General features: G+C 43.7%; 1 protein-coding gene and 1 long non-coding RNA gene across 4 annotated transcripts; one reads left to right on the plus strand and one right to left on the minus strand.

Annotated features, from left to right (window-relative positions):
- Positions 1 to 323: 323 nt before the first annotated feature.
- On the minus strand, positions 324 to 16,395 carry LOC127372349 (tropomyosin alpha-4 chain-like). Of its 2 annotated transcripts, none has more exons than XM_051415986.1 (9): positions 16,098 to 16,395; positions 14,556 to 14,699; positions 11,250 to 11,383; positions 8,445 to 8,562; positions 4,527 to 4,597; positions 3,110 to 3,185; positions 2,182 to 2,244; positions 1,718 to 1,787; positions 324 to 1,175 (listed from the first exon to the last, which is right to left on the minus strand). In XM_051415986.1, the coding sequence occupies exons 2-9, from the start codon at positions 14,688 to 14,690 to the stop codon at positions 1,093 to 1,095; spliced, it is 750 nt and encodes a 249-aa protein (XP_051271946.1). In that variant the 5' UTR covers positions 14,691 to 14,699; positions 16,098 to 16,395; the 3' UTR covers positions 324 to 1,092. The 2 variants fall into 2 exon arrangements, with proteins under 2 accessions (XP_051271946.1, XP_051271937.1); XM_051415977.1 differs by lacking the exon at positions 3,110 to 3,185 and adding an exon at positions 2,622 to 2,697 and having other exon boundaries at positions 16,098 to 16,393.
- Positions 1,727 to 2,182, plus strand: LOC127372511 (uncharacterized). Of its 2 annotated transcripts, none has more exons than XR_007886687.1 (3): positions 1,727 to 1,808; positions 1,868 to 1,926; positions 1,967 to 2,182. It is a non-coding gene; the product is annotated as an uncharacterized LOC127372511 (long non-coding RNA). The 2 variants fall into 2 exon arrangements; XR_007886686.1 differs by having other exon boundaries at positions 1,741 to 1,827.
- Positions 16,396 to 18,424: the final 2,029 nt, after the last annotated feature.

Consider the following 18,424-nt stretch of genomic DNA (forward strand, 5'->3'; position numbering starts at 1 on the left):
TAATACTGTAATTGATTGAACTGATCAATTAAAATCAGACCCCAGCACTAGATGGGTGGTCATCTGCCTCGACCAATGACGTGTAAACTTTCAAATCAGAGCTGATTAAATGATTGATCAGTGTTTACAATGATTATTGGAATAAATATCAATAAGAGCCATTGACCAGCAGGAGGTGCTATTTGAACTCTTTCAAACACTGAAGCAGTTTTATTTTAACAGAATTATTACACACAAATCAATATAAACATTAACGACTAATGATCAGTGATCAATTATTAATTAATGAAGGATTGTTTCAGAATAAAAGCACAGAGTCAGTGTGGATCTACAGAGCAGTGGCAGCGCTTTTATTTTATAAAATCCTGTCTCATGATTTATTACAATGAGCTGTGACATCATCAGCACAGGGATGACATCATCACTGGCTTCCTGGTAAAAACATTTCCAAACTTTATTTATTCATGTCATCAGGTCAAAGGTCACCTGTTGGGCTGGGGGAGGTAACACAACAAATCATTGGCTTACAGGACATTGGCTCTAATCAATCAATCATTAATCAATGTGGCAAAGAAAACTAATCAATAAACCGTTAAGACAAACACTCAGAGGTTAATTAGTTGTTAATTAACGAGGGAATGGCTGTAAGTCACTGTTAGTCTCCCTTATAGCAGCTCCTCATCTGGCCTCCCTCTAATACTGAGGAGGGGAGGAGTTGGCACTGTCGGGGGGAGGGAGGGGAGGAGGAGGAGGAAGAGGGAGGGGAGGAGGAAGAGGATGGAGGAGGGAGGGCCAGACAGGAGGAGTAAATTAAAGCAACACTCCAAATGTGACTTAAAGGTTCAGAGAAGGAATGTGTGAAAGCATTCAGTGAGGAGGAGGAGGAGGAGGAGAATCTGACGTCCACCAAGAAGCCGGCAGAGAGATGAGGAGGAGGAAGGAGGAATGTTTGGCCACAGTTGAGCCCTGACCTCCACCAGGAGGAAGAGGGAGGAGAAGAGGGGAGTAACAGGAAGTAGAGGAGGAATGTTTTGGCCACAGAGTCCCTGCTGGGTGGTGGGGGGAGGGAGGGGGGAGGGAGGGGGAGGAGGTTCAGCAGGAGTTGAGCTCCTCCATGGTCTGATTCAGAGTCGCCTGCAGCTCCATGTTGGCGTTTCTGGCCGAAGTCAGAGCGTCTGAAAACACAGAGCACAGTTTCTAATCAATAAATCTAATCCATCAGTGCTGTCATTAATCAATAGATCTAATCAATAAGTGCTGTCATTAATCAATAGATCTAATCAATAAGTGCTGTCATTAATCAATAGATCTAATCCATCAGTGCTGTCATTAATCAATAGATCTAATCCATCAGTGCTGTCATTAATCAATAGATCTAATCCATCAGTGCTGTCATTAATCAATAGATCTAATCCATCAGTGCTGTCATTAATCAATAGATCTAATCCATCAGTGCTGTCATTAATCAATAGATCTAATCCATCAGTGCTGTCATTAATCAATAGATCTAATCCATCAGTGCTGTCATTAATCAATAGATCTAATCAATAAGTGCTGTCATTAATCAATAGATCTAATCCATAAGTGCTGTCATTAATCAATAGATCTAATCCATCAGTGCTGTCATTAATCAATAGATCTAATCCATCAGTGCTGTCATTAATCAATAGATCTAATCAATCAATGTATCTGCAGTCAATAAGAAAATGAAACAAACCTTCGAGGCCGTCAATGGTTTTTTCCAGTTTGGCAACAGAACGCTCTGCAAACTCTGCTCTAGTCTCAGCCTGGAAACAGGAAGTACACAGGTAAACAGGAAGTACACAGGTAAACAGGAAGTACACAGTAACAAACAGGAAGTACACAGGTAAACAGGAAGTACACAGTAACAAACAGGAAGTACACAGGTAAACAGGAAGTACACAGGTAAACAGGAAGTACACAGTATCAAACAGGAAGTACACAGTAACAAACAGGAAGTACACAGGTAAACAGGAAGTACACAGGTAAACAGGAAGTACACAGGTAAACAGGAAGTACACAGTAACAAACAGGAAGTACACAGGTAAACAGGAAGTACACAGTAACAAACAGGAAGTACACAGTAACAAACAGGAAGTACACAGTAACAAACAGGAAGTACACAGGTAAACAGGAAGTACAGGTAACAGGAAGTCTCACCTCCTTGAGTTTGTTGCTCAGGTTCTTTATCTCCTCTTCATACCTGTCCTCCTTCAGAGAGTACTGAGAAACAGAGACAGCCAATCAGAAGACCAGGTGTACTGACACACAACAACAACCAATCAGGAATGAGGACTGATGGTAGCATCAGGTGGGAGGTGAAACATCCTCATTCAGGTAGCTTTCACCTGCTACAGGTCCATCTGAGACTCGTGAACTGTCCACTGTACAGGTGATAGACAGATGTACATGTCAATGTCACACCTAGTGGACGAGAGCGGTAACGTCTGCAGATACCTGAACCATTTTAGCATCAAATATAACAGAGACATTCTTTCTGCAGCTCAGCTCACAGGTGAGCTCACAGGTGAGCTCACAGGTGAGCTCACAGGTGAGCTAATAGCTCAGCTTATTAGGACTGCTCCTCCTCCTCCTCCTACCTTCTCAGCCTGGGCCTCCAGAGACTTTGAACTAGTGAAGACAGTTTTCAGCTCCTCCTCCAACAACCGACACTTACTGCAGGTCAAAGGTCACATCACAAACAGACTGTGTCAGACAGGTGTTGTGTGCAGTTTGGTGTCTGACAGGTGTTGTGTGCAGTTTGGTGTCTGACAGGTGTTGTGTGCAGTTTGGTGTCTGACAGGTGTTGTGTGCAGTTTGGTGTCTGACAGGTGTTGTGTGCAGTTTGGTGTCTGACAGGTGTTGTGTGCAGTTTGGTGTCTGACAGGTGTTGTGTGCAGTTTGGTGTCTGACAGGTGTTGTGTGCAGTTTGGTGTCTGCAGCAGGTTAAAGTCATGCAGAAACCAGCAGGAGGAGGAGCTGAAGCAGCAGCTAAAGGTCAGAGGTCATGGGAGGCAGCGGGAGGACAGGAGGAGGAGCTCCTTTGGTGTTATTGACAGCAGGTGGGAGGTCAGGTGACCCTCAGTACCTTGTCCTCTGACGCCTGCAGGCTCTTCAGTGATTGGTCGAAACTCCTCAACTGCTCCTCCAACCTCCGAACCTTACTGTTACAGGACGACAGACAGGTAGCAAGACAGGACGACAGACAGGTAGCAAGACAGGACCACAGACAGGTAGCAAGACAGGACCACAGACAGGTAGCAAGACAGGACCACAGACAGGTAGCAAGACAGGACCACAGACAGGTAGCAAGACAGGACCACAGACAGGTAGCAAGACAGGACCACAGACAGGTAGCAAGACAGGACCACAGACAGGTAGCAAGACAGGACCACAGACAGGTAGCAAGACATGCAGCAGCAGCAGCAGCAGCAGCAACATGTTTCCATGGAAACAGACAGGAAGAGAAAGATGGATGTAGTCAGATTACAGCGCTGTTAGTGAAGCAGTGTGACATCATAGTGAGGTCATCAGTGAGGTCATGCAGTTAAAGCTGAGTATGTACTACTACAAGCTAACGTTACCTAGCAACCGTAGCTAACTAGCAGCCTGAAGGTTTTTCAGATAAAAACTGCAGTAAAGAATCCTGGTTATTGATTAGTGAACAGGTTGTAGCTTTGTCCCTCTGCTGCCTGTGTGTCTATGTGTCTCTATGTGTCTCTATGTAGGGATGAGGGTCAAAGGTTGTGACCTTTATGCTCCGAGTGCCAACAGTGGGCAACACTAGCTAACGTTAGCTTCCCCAGCTAATGTGATCCATGGTAAATGGAGCTGTACCTGTATAGTTTCCTTTCTAGTCTTTCAACCACTCAAAGAGCTTTTACACTACGTGCCACATTCACCCTTTCACACACTCAGCGATGGCAAAAGTCCATCGAACAGAAAGTGACATTCACTTGATGCTAACTTGTGTATTCTTCCTTTAGTTCGTTTTTATTGCCTTTATTACAGAGACAGCTGAAGACAGACAGGAAACGGGGGCAGAGAGAGAGAGGATGACACGCAGCAAAGGGCCGCAGGTCGGATTCGAACCATGGGCCGCTGCAGCAACGACTCAGCCTCGGTACGTGGGACGCGAGCTCTACCCACTGAGCCAAGCGGGCGCCCACTAACTGTATTCTGACAGACAGTGAACACTGAATGAAGTTTCTTTAATCATTTACGTCTCTAAATAATAAAATGAGCCTCAGCTGCTGTTGCCATGGAGAAGAAACCAGAATCTGATTTATATTTATGTTTGTAGGTGAAATGCACCCTGGGAGTTGTAGTTCTTGTAGACACTTCATCCTGTCTGTCTGTCTACCTGTCTGTCTGCAGTGAGAGAAGCAGCAGCAGCAGCTTCATGCTAGAACCAGGTGTTAGTGTGTGTGTGTGCGTGCGTGCGTATGTGTGTATGTATGTATGTATGTATGTATGCGTGCGTATGTGCGTGTGTGTGTGTGTACCTCTCTCCCTGCTCAGCTCGCTCTTCAGCTCGTTCCAGTTCTCCTTCCACCATCACCAGTTTACGAGCCACCTGTCAATCACACACACACACACACACAATAACATTTTTTTATTTTTAATTAAAAACAAACAAACATTTGTTGTTAATCTCATTAGTAAACAGCTAACACTAATGATCAATTAATAATGTTTATATATTATTAATGAGCCCCAGCAGGGACAGAGATTGATCACAGAAAGAGACTGGAGCTGGAGTTGAACAGAAATATCCAGAGTATTGATAAGGTTGTAGTATTACTGTAGTATACAGCTGATACAAATATTTCCACAATTCAGCTCAGCATCAAACCCAGCATCACATGACGTGATCACGTGACCTCTCGCTAGCATCCTCCTTGCAACAGTTTAGCAGCGCGTTGTGATGATAGAGAGAAAATGCAAACACCTCCAGTCCCTGAAGCTACCGGTACTTCAGATGATTTAGTGCGAGACGTGGGTCCTATGGGCTTCAGCGTTCAGAGCGCTAAGCGCCTTCAGCGGTAAAAAGATGTCAGCGGAGATGGGTTTTTTTTAGCGCAGCGCTCAGAGCGCTTCAAGTTGAAATCTGTTCAACTTTTAACACCGCTGGGCGCTCGGAAAATGAGTTTTTGAGCGCTCTCAGCGCTGTAAATGCGTTTGGTGGACACAAGTCCAGCTCAGACAATTCTAATCACATTTTAAAGGATATCGACTGATTATCGTTATCGCCAAAATCCCAAAAAATATTGAGATATTATTTTTTGCCCATATCGCCCACCCCTACCTGAACTCTGGAGGAAAACACACCGAGGTTGCAGAGGAGGGAAGCAACGTCGGGGAATGAAAGGAGGGTCAAGACGAGACGGGCTTATGGAGAGGAGAAGATTTAAGCTGTGTCTCCCCTCTGTTGTTATGGGAAACGTACGGTCCCTTAGCAACAAAATGGACGAGCTAACGGCGCTGACGCTGAGCCACCCGGAGTACCGGGAGTGCAGTCTGATGTGTTTCACAGAGACATGGCTGCACAGGGACATTACGGACCAGATCGTCTCCGTGGATGGCTTCCACACTGTCCGGGCGGACCGGGATATTGAGAGCGGTAAGCGGAAAGGAGGGGGGCTTGCCATTCTAGTAAACAGCAGATGGTGTAACCCTGGTCATATCACCATTAAAGAACAGCTCTGTAGCCCGGATGTTGAATTGCTGGCCGTTGGACTTCCCCCGTCCATACCATCTGCCTAAAGAGATCCCGCACGTCATCATTGCTGTCCTGTACATCCCTCCCTCTGCAAACCCAACATCTGCCTGCAGCATCATACACACCACCATCTCCAAACTACAGACTCAACACTCCAGTGCCCTCATCATCATGTGGGGAGACTTTAATCACGTCACCATGGATAGAGTTCTGCCGACTTTCAAACAATATGTGAGCTGTCCTACCAGAGAGGAGAGGACCCTGGACCTGATGTATGCTAACATTAAGGATACATACATCTCCTCTTCTCTCCCCCCTCTACAGATCACAACCTGGTTCACCTCAAACCCTGCTATGTGCCTCTGGTGAAGAGGAAGCCTACAAACACAAGGATTGTGAGGAGGTGGTCGGTGGAGGCTTATGAGACACTGCAGGCCTGCTTTGAAGTGACTGACTGGCCTGCACTCTGTGAGCCCCACGGGGAGGACATTGATGGGCTCACAGAGTGCATCACGGACTATTTAAACTTCTGTGTGGACTGCAATGTCCCAGCTCGGACTGTAACCTGTTATGCCAACAATAAACCTTGGATCACTAAGGATATTAAGGCCATCCTGAATGAGAAGAAGAGGGCGTTCAGAGATGGCAACCGTGATGAGGTGAGGAGAGTGCAGGGGGTACTCAAACCTAAAATCAGGGAGGCTAAAGACAAATATAGGAGAAAGCTGGAGAGTAAACTCCAGCGAAACAACATGAGGGATGTGTGGAGTGGCATGAGAACCATCACTGGGTTCCAGAAGACTGGTGGCATGGGGTTGGAGGGCCATGTCGACCGGGCCAATGAACTGAACCTATTTTTCAATAGGTTTGATACTGCGGCCCATCCCCCACAAGTCTCTGCTGCTGGCTACCCAACAACTGCCACTTTATCTCCCCCTACTCCTCCTCCTTACAGACCCCTTGTCTGCTCCTCACCACCTCAATTCACACCCACCTACTCCACCCCTTCCCCCTGCTCTGCATCATGTCCTCCACAACCTGAGAACCTCACCCCTTCCCCCACTGTCACCTATACAGTGCCCCTCACGCCTGACCTGGTGAGAAGACAGCTGAAAAGACTCCACTCCGGCAAAGCTGCAGGCCCTGATGGTGTATTTCCCAGGGTTCTTAAAGCCTGTGCCCCCAGCTGTGTGGAGTACTTAGCCAAGCTGAACAGAGTCTACACTCATCTGGACAAGCCGGCGAGAGTCATGTTCTTTGATTTCTCCAGTGCTTTCAATACCATCAGTCCGGCTCTACTGGGTGAGAAGATGGCTGCGATGCAGGTGGAGGCCCCCATCGTGTCCTGGATTGTTGATTACCTGACGGGCAGACCACAGTACGTACGCCTACAGAACTGTGTGTCTGACAGGGTGGTCAGCAACACTGGGGCCCCACAGGGGACTGTCCTCTCTCCCTTCCTCTTCACCTCAGACTTCAACTATGGCACCGAGTCCTGCCACCTTCAGAAGTTTTCTGATGACTCAGCAATAGTTGGCTGCATAGATAAGGGTGATGACAGTGAATATATGACTGTTGTGGGCAACTTTGTCACTTGGACTGAGCTGAATCATCTGCAGCTCAACGTGACAAAGACTAAGGAAATCATAGTGGATCTGAGGAGGGCAAAAACACCAGTGACCCCTGTTTCCATCCAGGGGGTCCCTGTGGACACTGTGGAGGAGTAGAAGTACCTGGGGGTGTACTTTAATAATAAGCTGGACTGGACTAGAAACACTGAGGCGGTCTACAAAAAGGGCCAAAGCCGACTCTTTTTCCTAAAGAGGCTGAGGTCCTTTAACATCTGCCGGACGATGCTGAGGATGTTCTATGAGTCTGTTGTGGCCAGTACGATCTTCTTCACTGTCACATGCTGGGGCAGTGGGCTGAAGGTCGCTGACAACAACAGACTAAGCAGACTGATCTCTCACCCTCTCTACGACACACTGGCCCAGCAGAGGAGCACCTTCAGCAGAAGACTCCTCTCACCCAGATGCACCACAGAGCGCCACAGGAAATCATTCCTGCCTGTGGTCATCAATTTCTACAACGCCTCCCTCAGAGAGTCAGACACCCCCTCTCTGTAATTCTGACTCAAAACATAGACAATCATTCTTTTGCACTTTTTGCACATTAATACTGTACATGATAGATATATATATATCTATCGCTCGCTCTCTCTCTCTCTATCTCTCTATATTGTTTGTATATCTGAAGTGTTGTAACGAAAATAATTTCCCCCTGGGATTATTAAAGTATTTCTGATTCTGATTCTGAAATGTGTTTTAGCTAAATGTTCACTTCACTGAAACATGATGATGATTGATCAGCTTTACTCACTGTGTCTCCTGTAACAAATATAAGGTTAGTTGAATATTAGTCTGATCGATCTGTTTGTGATGGTCTGATTGATATATTTGTATGAGCAATACTAATGACATTAATCAATCACATTATAAAGTATCTGCTGACTGACAGCTAGCTAACGTAGCGTTAGCAACAAACTCCAATAAAACCTCTACAGGACTCCTGTGTGTGGTACGTTGTGTATATTGTGGAATGTGTGTGGTACGTTGTGTGTATTGTGTAATGTGTGTGGTACGTTGTGTGTATTGTGTAATGTGTGTGGTACGTTGTGTATATTGTGGAATGTGTGCGTTACCTCTTCATATTTGCGATCGGCCTCCTCAGCGATCAGTTTGGCTTCTCTGAGCTGAACCTCTAGCTGCTCCATCTTCTCCTCGTCCTTCAGAGCTCTGTTCTCAATCACCTTCATACCTCTGACAGTCGGACAGACAGACAGCTATGAGTCACAGCAGACAGCGGAAGCTAGTGCTAGCTGGCATTAGTAAGCACTGAGTCAGGATAGAGACAAATGAAGGCTGCAAGCATCCATGAACCGGCCCTCGCACTCAAATGAAAATGTTATGTAAATCAGATCAAAGTTGGCATGAAGCACTTCCTGTTGCCAGTAGGGGGCGCTATCACTATGACTGAATATTCGCACGTAGATGTGTTCAGGGCGGGACTAGATGGAGTTCATTAAATACAATATGTGCAGAACGCCTAAAATGGCTGCTAAATCCAAAACGTAAACAAGACTTCCTGTTGGGGTTGACGTATGGCTTCAAGAGGCTTCATGTACGTCGTCACATGATCTACATGTGAACCACTTTTCATACTCAATAGGGGGCACCGCCGAGACATTATTCCCGTACAAATGTTCAAGACCCATAAAATTCCAGAAGCAGTCGTTTCATTTCACAGGTCACGAAAATATAATTTCACATTAGGAAGAATAATAATAATAATAATTCCTTCAATTACAATAAGGTCTTCGTACGGTTACTCGGGCCCTAATAAAACTCTGATACATTTCTGACCTGGAAGCTGCAGGTCGAACTGCTAGCAGCTAATGGTGCTTTCCATTTGTCTCGTAAATCCCCAGCCCGAGTTGTAAAGTGTAAATCTCGCAGCTATCTCGCGACATCTCACCGAGACACACCCCCTTTTGGTCGTAATTTCAGCCGTCCAGCTCGGGGTACGTCACAGTTCACCGAGCTAAACGAGGACGAATTTACGACCTGCAAAACAAAGATGGCTGCGCCCATATTTCATGGTGTTGAGATGTATTTTCTTTGTATTTGTGCTACGTTGGTCGTTTTAATGTCGATTTTAAATTCTCCTACACACTGTTTACATTGCTGCTTTAGTCCGGTCACCAATTTATGCATTGCACGGTGTTGCTGTAAGTTCAATACAATGTAAAGGTTTGTTTTCGAGCTGGTTTGCTAAATAGGCTAATGTAGCTAACAATAACACTAGCCTGCCACTGGAGGCTCCTGGTGGCCCCTGGAGGCCCCTGGAGGCTCCTGGAAACCCCTGGAGGCTCCTGGTTGCTCCTGGTGGCTCGAGACAAACGCCACAGCACTTGTTGACATTGAAATAGGCAAAAATGGCAAAATATTATTGAAATGTAAGACTTGCAATAACGGAATTACTTGAAATGTTAGTGTTTCTGTAGAAAAACATTATTTCACATTGAGCTTGTTTAGAAGAGCCACAATCAATAACAACACAGCTGCTGCACTGGTGGCGTCCATGTTCTTTCTGACTCGTAACGCCCAAAGACAACTAGAACGCTATAAGTGGTACAAGCCAGGCAATTACGTCACGTTCTCGTGGCAGAGCAACTCGGGCGGGGGATTTACGAGACAAATGGATAGCACCATAACTCTCCAACAGCACACACTCAGTTATCCACAATCCAACTTTCTTAAAGGGGAAGGATGCAGTGAGTCTGTGGGTGGAGGTAGTGATCAGGTCCATCCAGTAATATATTCAGTATATACACTACCAGTCAAAAGTTTGGACATACCTTCTTATTTAATGGTTTTTCTTTATTTTCATGACTATTTACATTGTAGATTCTCAGTGAAGGCATCAAAACCATGAATGAACACATATGGAATTATGTAGTAAACAAAAAAGTGTGAAATAACCAAACTCAAAGTAGCCACCCTTTGCTTTGTTGACAGAGCAGCAAACCTTTGGCCTTCTCTCAATGAGCTTCATGACGTAGTCACCTGAAATGGTTTTCACTTCACAGGTGTGCCTTGTCAGGGTTCATTTGTGGAATTTCTTGCCTTCTTAATGGGGTTGGGACCATCAGTTGTGCAGAAGTCAGGTTGGTACACAGCTGACAGCCCTATTTGACAACTGTTAGAATTCATATTATGGCAAGAACCAATCAGCTAAGTAAAGAGGAACGACAGAGCAGGTCTAGACCGAACTCTTTAAAACATTAATTACAGAGACCCAACAGTACCACCATGAGCAAAACCCTGGCGACAAGGGAAAGGAAAAACTGCCTGTTAAAAGGCAGAAACCTACATGCATGGTTCCCACCGTGAAGCATGGAGGAGGAGGTGTGATGGTGTGGGGGTGCTTTGCTGGTGACACTGTTGGGGATTTATTCAAAATTGAAGGCACACTGAACCAGCATGGCTACCACAACATCCTGCAGCATCATGGTCACCGGTTTGCGTTTAGTTGGACCATCATTTATTTTTCAACAGGACAATGACCCCAAACACACCTCCAGGCTGTGTAAGGGCTATTTGACCAAGAAGGAGAGTGTTGGAGTGCTGCGCCAGATGATCTGGCCCCCACAGTCACCTGACCTAAACCCAATCGAGATGGTTTGGGATGAGATGGACTGCAGAGTGAAGGCAAATGGCCAACAAGTGCTCAGCATCTCTGGGAACTCCTTCAAGACTGTTGGAAAACTATTTCAGGTGACTACCTCATGTAGCTCATCGAGAGAATGCCAAGAGTGTGCAAAACAGTAAACAAAGCAACGGCTCAGTAATCAGCTGTTTCTGTGTTTTAATGCCAATAAATGGATAAATATGATGCTGAAATAACAACACCATGATCAGTGTGCGTGTGCGTGTGCGTGTCTGACCTCTCGCTCTCGTCAGCAGCTTTCTCCACCTCGTCCAGTTTATGGAGGGCAGTAGCCAGTCTCTCCTGAGCCCGGTCCAGATTCTCCTCACTGAGCTGCAGACGACGACCCAGAGCCGTCACCTCGGCCTCCGCCTGTCAGACACACAGCAGGGTACAGTCAGCCCAACACCTGTATACCTCAGGTACAAACACAGACCTGGACCCTGATCACACATTACTGTAGTATCACTGTAGTACACATTACTGTAGTATCACTGTAGTACACAGGCTGTAATATCACTGTAATATTAGTGTAGTATTACTGTAGTATTACTGTAGTACACAGGCTGTAGTATCACTGTAGTATTACTATAGTATCACTGTAGTACACAGGCTGCAGTATCACTGTAGTACACAGGCTGCAGTATTACTGTAGTATCACTGTAGTGTAACTGTAGTATCACTGTAGTATTACTATAGTATCACTGTAGTATTACTATAGTATCACTGTAGTATTACTGTAGTATCACTGTAGTACACAGGCTGTAGTATCACTGTAGTACACAGGCTGTAGTATCACTGTAGTACACAGGCTGCAGTATCACTGTAGTATCACTGTAGTACACAGGCTGCAGTATCACTGTAGTATCACTGTAGTACACAGGCTGCAGTATCACTGTAGAATCACTGTAGTGTAACTGTAGTATCACTGTAGTATTACTGTAGTATCACTGTAGTATTACTGTAGTATCACTGTAGTATTATTGTAGTATCACTGTAGTACACAGGCTGTAGTATCACTGTAGTACACAGGCTGCAGTATTACTGTAGTATCACTGTAGTATAACTGTAGTATCACTGTAGTATTACTGTAGTATCACTGTAGTATTACTGTAGTATCACTGTAGTACACAGGCTGTAGTATCACTGTAGTACACAGGCTGCAGTATTACTGTAGTATCACTGTAGTATAACTGTAGTATCACTGTAGTATTACTGTAGTATCACTGTAGTATTACTGTAGTATCACTGTAGTACACAGGCTGTAGTATTACTGTAGTATCACTGTAGTATAACTGTAGTATCACTGTAGTACACAGGCTGTAGTATTACTGTAGTATCACTGTAGTATAACTGTAGTATCACTGTAGTATTACTGTAGTATCACTGTAGTATTACTGCAGTATCACTGTAGTACACAGGCTGCAGTATTACTGTAGTATCACTGTAGTATAACTGTAGTATCACTGTAGTATTACTGCAGTATCACTGTAGTACACAGGCTGTAGTATCACTGTAGTATCACTGTAGTATCACTGTAGTATCACTGTAGTATAACTGTAGTATCACTGTAGTATTACTGTAGTATCACTGTAGTATTACTGCAGTATCACTGTAGTACACAGGCTGCAGTATTACTGTAGTATCACTGTAGTATTACTGTAGTATCACTGTAGTATTACTGCAGTATCACTGTAGTACACAGGCTGTAGTATTACTGTAGTATCACTGTAGTATAACTGTAGTATCACTGTAGTATCACTGTAGTACACAGGCTGTAGTATCACTGTAGTACACAGGCTGTAGTATCACTGTAGTACACAGGCTACATTGTCTCTGTTAAGAATGTATTGTATTAAGTGTCCATTTCATTATAATATTCAGATTAATATTCAGATTTATCATAAATAATTGAACATGCACATGTTTTTTAAGTTCTGTTAAAGAGGGGTGGAGGTGAGGTCACATTTGAGCATTTAAAAATTTACTTGAAAGTAACGCAATAGTTACTTTCTGAAGTAACTAGTTACTTTTATAATTTGAAAGTGAGTAACTAATTTAGTTACTTTTTGGAAGAAGTAACTAGTAACTAACTAATTACTCTTTAAAAGTAACTTGCCCAACACTGATTATTACTGTAGTATTACTGTAGGATCAGTGTAGTATCACTGTAGTATTACTGTAGTACACAAGCTGTAGTATTACTGTAGTATCACTGTAGTATTACTGTAGTATCAGTGTAGTATTACTGTAGTATCAGTGTAGTATTACTGTAGTACACAGGCTGTAGTATTACTGTAGTATCACTGTAGTATTACTGTAGTACACAGACTGTAGTATTACTGTAGTATTACTGTAGTATCAGTGAAGTATTACTGTAGTACACAGGCTGTAGTATTACTGTAGTATCACTGTGGTATTACTGTGGTAGTATAACTGTAGTACACAGGCTGTAGTATTACTGTAGTATCACTGTAGTATTACTGTAGGATCACTGTAGGATCACTGTAGTATTACTGTAGTACACAGGCTGTAGTATTACTGTAGTATCACTGTAGTATTACTGTAGTATCACTAGTATAACTGTAGTACACAGGCTGTAGTATCACTCTAGTATTACTGTAGTACACAGGCTGTAGTATCACTGTTGTACACAGGCTGTAGTATTACTGTAGTATCACTGTAGTATTACTGTAGTATTACTGTAGTATCACTAGTATTACTGTAGTACACAGGCTGTAGTATCACTGTAGTACACAGGCTGTAGTATTACTGTAGGATCACTGTAGTATCACAGGCTGTAGTATCACAGGCTGTAGTATCACTGTAGTATCACTGTAGTACACAGGCTGTAGTATTACTGTAGTATCACTGTAGTATTACTGTAGGATCACTGTAGGATCACTGTAGTATTACTGTAGTACACAGGCTGTAGTATTACTGTAGTATCACTGTGGTATTACTGTAGTACACAGGCTGTAGTATTACTGTAGTACACAGGCTGTAGTATAACTGTAGTATCACTGTAGTACACAGGCTGTAGTATCACTGTAGTACACAGGCTGTAGTATCACTGTAGTACACAGGCTACATTGTCTCTGTTAAGAATGTATTGTATTAAGTGTCCATTTCATTATAATATTCAGATTAATATTCAGATTTATCATAAATAATTGAACATGCACATGTATTTTAAGTTCTGTTAAAGAGGGGTGGAGGTGAGGTCACATTTGAGCATTTAAAAATTTACTTGAAAGTAACGCAATAGTTACTTTCTGAAGTAACTAGTTACTTTTATAATTTGAAAGTGAGTAACTAATTTAGTTACTTTTTGGAAGAAGTAACTAGTAACTAACTAATTACTTTTTAAAAGTAACTTGCCCAACACTGATTATTACTGTAGTATTACTGTATTATTACAGTTGTAATACATCCCTCTTTACATACACAGAAGTATTTGTGGCATCTGACTCAATCTGATGAGTACAGACCCTCTTCTTCTTCCTCCTCCTCCTCCTCCTCCTCCTCTTGTACAGCTGTGTACCTCTTCTCTGCTCCTCTTCTCCTTCTCCACCTCCTTCTGGAGTCTCTCAGCTCTGTCCTCAGCCTCCTCCGCCTGCTCCTGCAGCACTTTGATCTTCTTCTTCACCGCATCGATGCTGTTCACGCCTCCACTCATCTTCTTCTTCTATTGCCAGAGAACATCAATCAATCAATCAATCAATCAATCAATCAATCAATCAATCACATTCAGAAACCAATAAAATCATCAGAGGGTGTAAGGGGGTGAGGGTGTTCCTCCCAGTCAGACTGGAACTCACTACATGTTCTTCTAACAGCTGATTCAAATACCTCCACACTTCAGCTCAGTATCAAACCCAGCACTCAGAACCCTGTACCCAGAACCCTGTACCCAGAACCCTGTACCCAGCACTCAGAACCCTGTACCCAGAACCCTGTACCCAGCACTCAGAACCCTGTACCCAGAACCCTGTACCCAGAACCCTGTACTCAGAACCCTGTACCCAGCACTCAGAACCCTGTACCCAGCACTCAGAACCCTGTACCCAGCACTCAGAACCCTGTACCCAGAACCCTGTACCCAGAACCCTGTACCCAGAACCCTGTACCCAGCACTCAGAACCCTGTACCCAGCACTCAGAACCCTGTACCCAGAACCCTGTACCCAGCACTCAGAACCCTGTACCCAGCACTCAGAACCCTGTACCCAGAACCCTGTACCCAGCACTCAGAACCCTGTACCCAGCACTCAGAACCCTGTACCCAGAACCCTGTACCCAGCACTCAGAACCCTGTACCCAGAACCCTGTACCCAGCACTCAGAACCCTGTACCCAGCACTCAGAACCATGTACCCAGAACCCTGTACCCAGCACTCAGAACCCTGTACCCAGCACTCAGAACCCTGTACCCAGCACTCAGAACCCTGTACCCAGCACTCAGAACCCAGAACCCAGAACCCTGTACCCAGCAGGATAATTACTGTATCTGATACCGGGATCAATATACTGAGGTATTTGATTAATTTGAATGAGATCCAGTCAGACAGGGGTCACCGTTATTATTGTTGTTGTTGTTGTTGTTGTTTAGTAAACTGTCAATATCTGATCAGTTCCTCCTCGTGTTGTTGTATTGATTAATGTGAACATCTGTTCAGTGAGCAGTTTAAATGTGTTTCAGCTAAATGTTCACTTCACTGAAACATGATTATTGATCAGTGATCAGTTTTACTCACTGTAACAAATATAAGGTTAGTTGAATAATAGTCTGATCGATCTGTTTGTGACGGTCTGTGTTGATCTTTATGATCAATAACTGATTGATATATTTGTATGAGCAATACCAATGAATGTATATATATTTATGATCAATAATAATCGATATATTGATGCTCATTTACGGTGTCTTTCAGTCTGACGTGTTGTTGTGCTGTTAGCATGTTAGCTCCTGATGCTAACAGCGGACCACCGCCCTGTTAGCCTGTTAGCCTGTTAGCATGTTAGCATGTTAGCGGAGTTGAGCGTTAACAGAAAGCAGGTGCGCTGTACCGAAGAGATCCCTCTTACCTGTCCGGGTCCTCTTCACAGACACACCTGCGGATCGAGCCCGACCTCACCTGAACCCGTCACTTCCCTGTTAGCACGGCGCTAGCTGTTAGCGGCTAACTGAACGCAGCTAGCGGCTGTCTCACTGAAACACTCAATAAAGTTATTACAAAGTGCGGGTCGGGGTCTGTGTGGACCTCCTTCTGGCTGCTCTGGTCCTGGTCCTGGTCGCTGTTCAGGTTCAGTTCTCCGGCGGTCCGCTGCTTCCTGATCAGGACTACACCCAACGTAGGATCAGGACTACACCCTCTTCCGGGTTAAATTCCCTCCACAGGAAGTGACGCAAAACTCATAGACTCAGAAAAAAGTCCTAAATGTTTCCTGTAACAATCTATAATAATGTATATATATGATAACGTTTTCTTTTCAGGTGAAGTTATTATGATTATTCATTTTCTGAATGTAAAATTAAAATAATGTGTAAATTAATTAATTTTCTAATAAACTGGACAACAAACACCATCCACCTGTACTTCCTGAGGGGACTGCGATCCTTCAACATCTGCAGCAAACTGCTGTGGATGTTTTACCAGTCTGTGGTTACCAGCGTCCTCTTCTACACTGTGGTGTGCTGGGGGGGGGGTTTATTGTTTACTGTTTATTGTTTACCTTCTATATTTAACTAAGAGTTTATTGTTTATCATATACTGTATTGCTAGATTGCCATTGCCAATACAGTTAAATGTATCCCTGGGGCCAGAGCGGGCGACATTGAATCAAATTTAAAACTGCTGGCTAAAGGTAAACGCAAATACAGTAAGATTGTTATCCACGTCGGCGGTAATGACACCCGTTTACACCAATCGGAGGTCACTAAGATTAATGTGGAGTCGGTGTGTAATTATTCTAAGACAATGTCGGACTCCGTAGTTTTCTCTGGACCCCTCCCCAATGTGACCAGTGATGACATGTATAGCCGCATGTCGTCATTCCACCGCTGGCTGTCGAGGTGGTGTCCAGAAAACGATGTGGGCTTCATTGATAACTGGAAGCCTTTTTGGGGAAAACCTGGTCTGATTAGGAGAGACGGCATCCATCCCACTTTGGATGGAGCAGCTCTCTTATCTAGAAATATGGTGAAGTTTATTTCTAAAACCTGACAGTCCAGAGTTAGGACCAGGAAGCAGAGCTGCTGTCTTACACACTTCTCTGCGCTTTCTTTAGAACAGTGACCCACCCAAAACCCCATAGAGACTGTGTCTGTCCCCCGACCACCTAAACTATTTAAAGAAATAAAAACAAGAGGAGTTCAACATAAAAATCTAATAAAAATGAAATGTGGACTGTTAAATATCAGGTCTCTGTCCTCTAAAGCTGTTTTAGTGAATGAATTAATATCAGATTATGATATTGATTTACTTTGTCTTACTGAGACCTGGTTGTCCCACGAGGAGTATGTTAGCCTAAATTAATCCACCCCCCCAGTCATATTAATACTCACATTCCTCGAGGCACTGGCCGAGGAGGTGGAGTAGCAGCCATATATGATTCGAGCGTTTTAATGGACTCTAAACCTAAACTAAATTATAATTCATTTGAAAGCCTTGTTCTTAGTCTTTCTCACCCAAACTGGAAAACACTGCAGCCAGTTCTATTTGTTATAGTGTACCGCGCTCCTGGACCGTACTCTGATTTTATATCTGAATTCTCAGAGTTTTTATCAAGTTTAGTCCTTAAATCAGATAAAGTAATTATTGTAGGTGATTTTAATATTCATGTGGATGTTGACAATGACAGCCTTAGTAACGCATTTATATCATTGATAGACTCAATTGGCTTCTGTCAGAGTGTAAATAAACCAACTCATTGTTTTAATCACACTCTTGACCTTGTTCTATCATATGGCATTGATATTGAACATTTAATAGTCTTCCCACATAATCCTTTCCTATCTGACCATTATTTAGTAACTTTTGAATTCATACTATTAGATTATAAGCCATTAGGCAAAACTTCCTACAGCAGATGTCTATCTGACAGTGCTGTAGCTAAATTTAAGGAGGAGATTCCTTCAGTGTTTAATTCAATGCCATGTCTGAATTTAACAGAGTCCTATAATGACTTTAGTCCCTCTGAAATTGATAATCTTGTCGATAGTGCTACAGGCTCGCTATGATCAACATTAGACTCTATCGCTCCTATAAAAAGGAAATTATTAAAATCCCAACTAGGCTGCTTAAAGAAGTTGTTCCCTTAATTGGCACTTCTTTACTGGATATGATTAATCTTTCTTTATTATCAGGATATGTACCACAGTCCTTTAAAGTAGCTGTAATTAAACCCCTTCT

Source organism: Dicentrarchus labrax, unplaced genomic scaffold (genome assembly GCF_905237075.1).
Source record: "Dicentrarchus labrax unplaced genomic scaffold, dlabrax2021, whole genome shotgun sequence".
Lineage (NCBI taxonomy): Eukaryota > Metazoa > Chordata > Actinopteri > Moronidae > Dicentrarchus > Dicentrarchus labrax.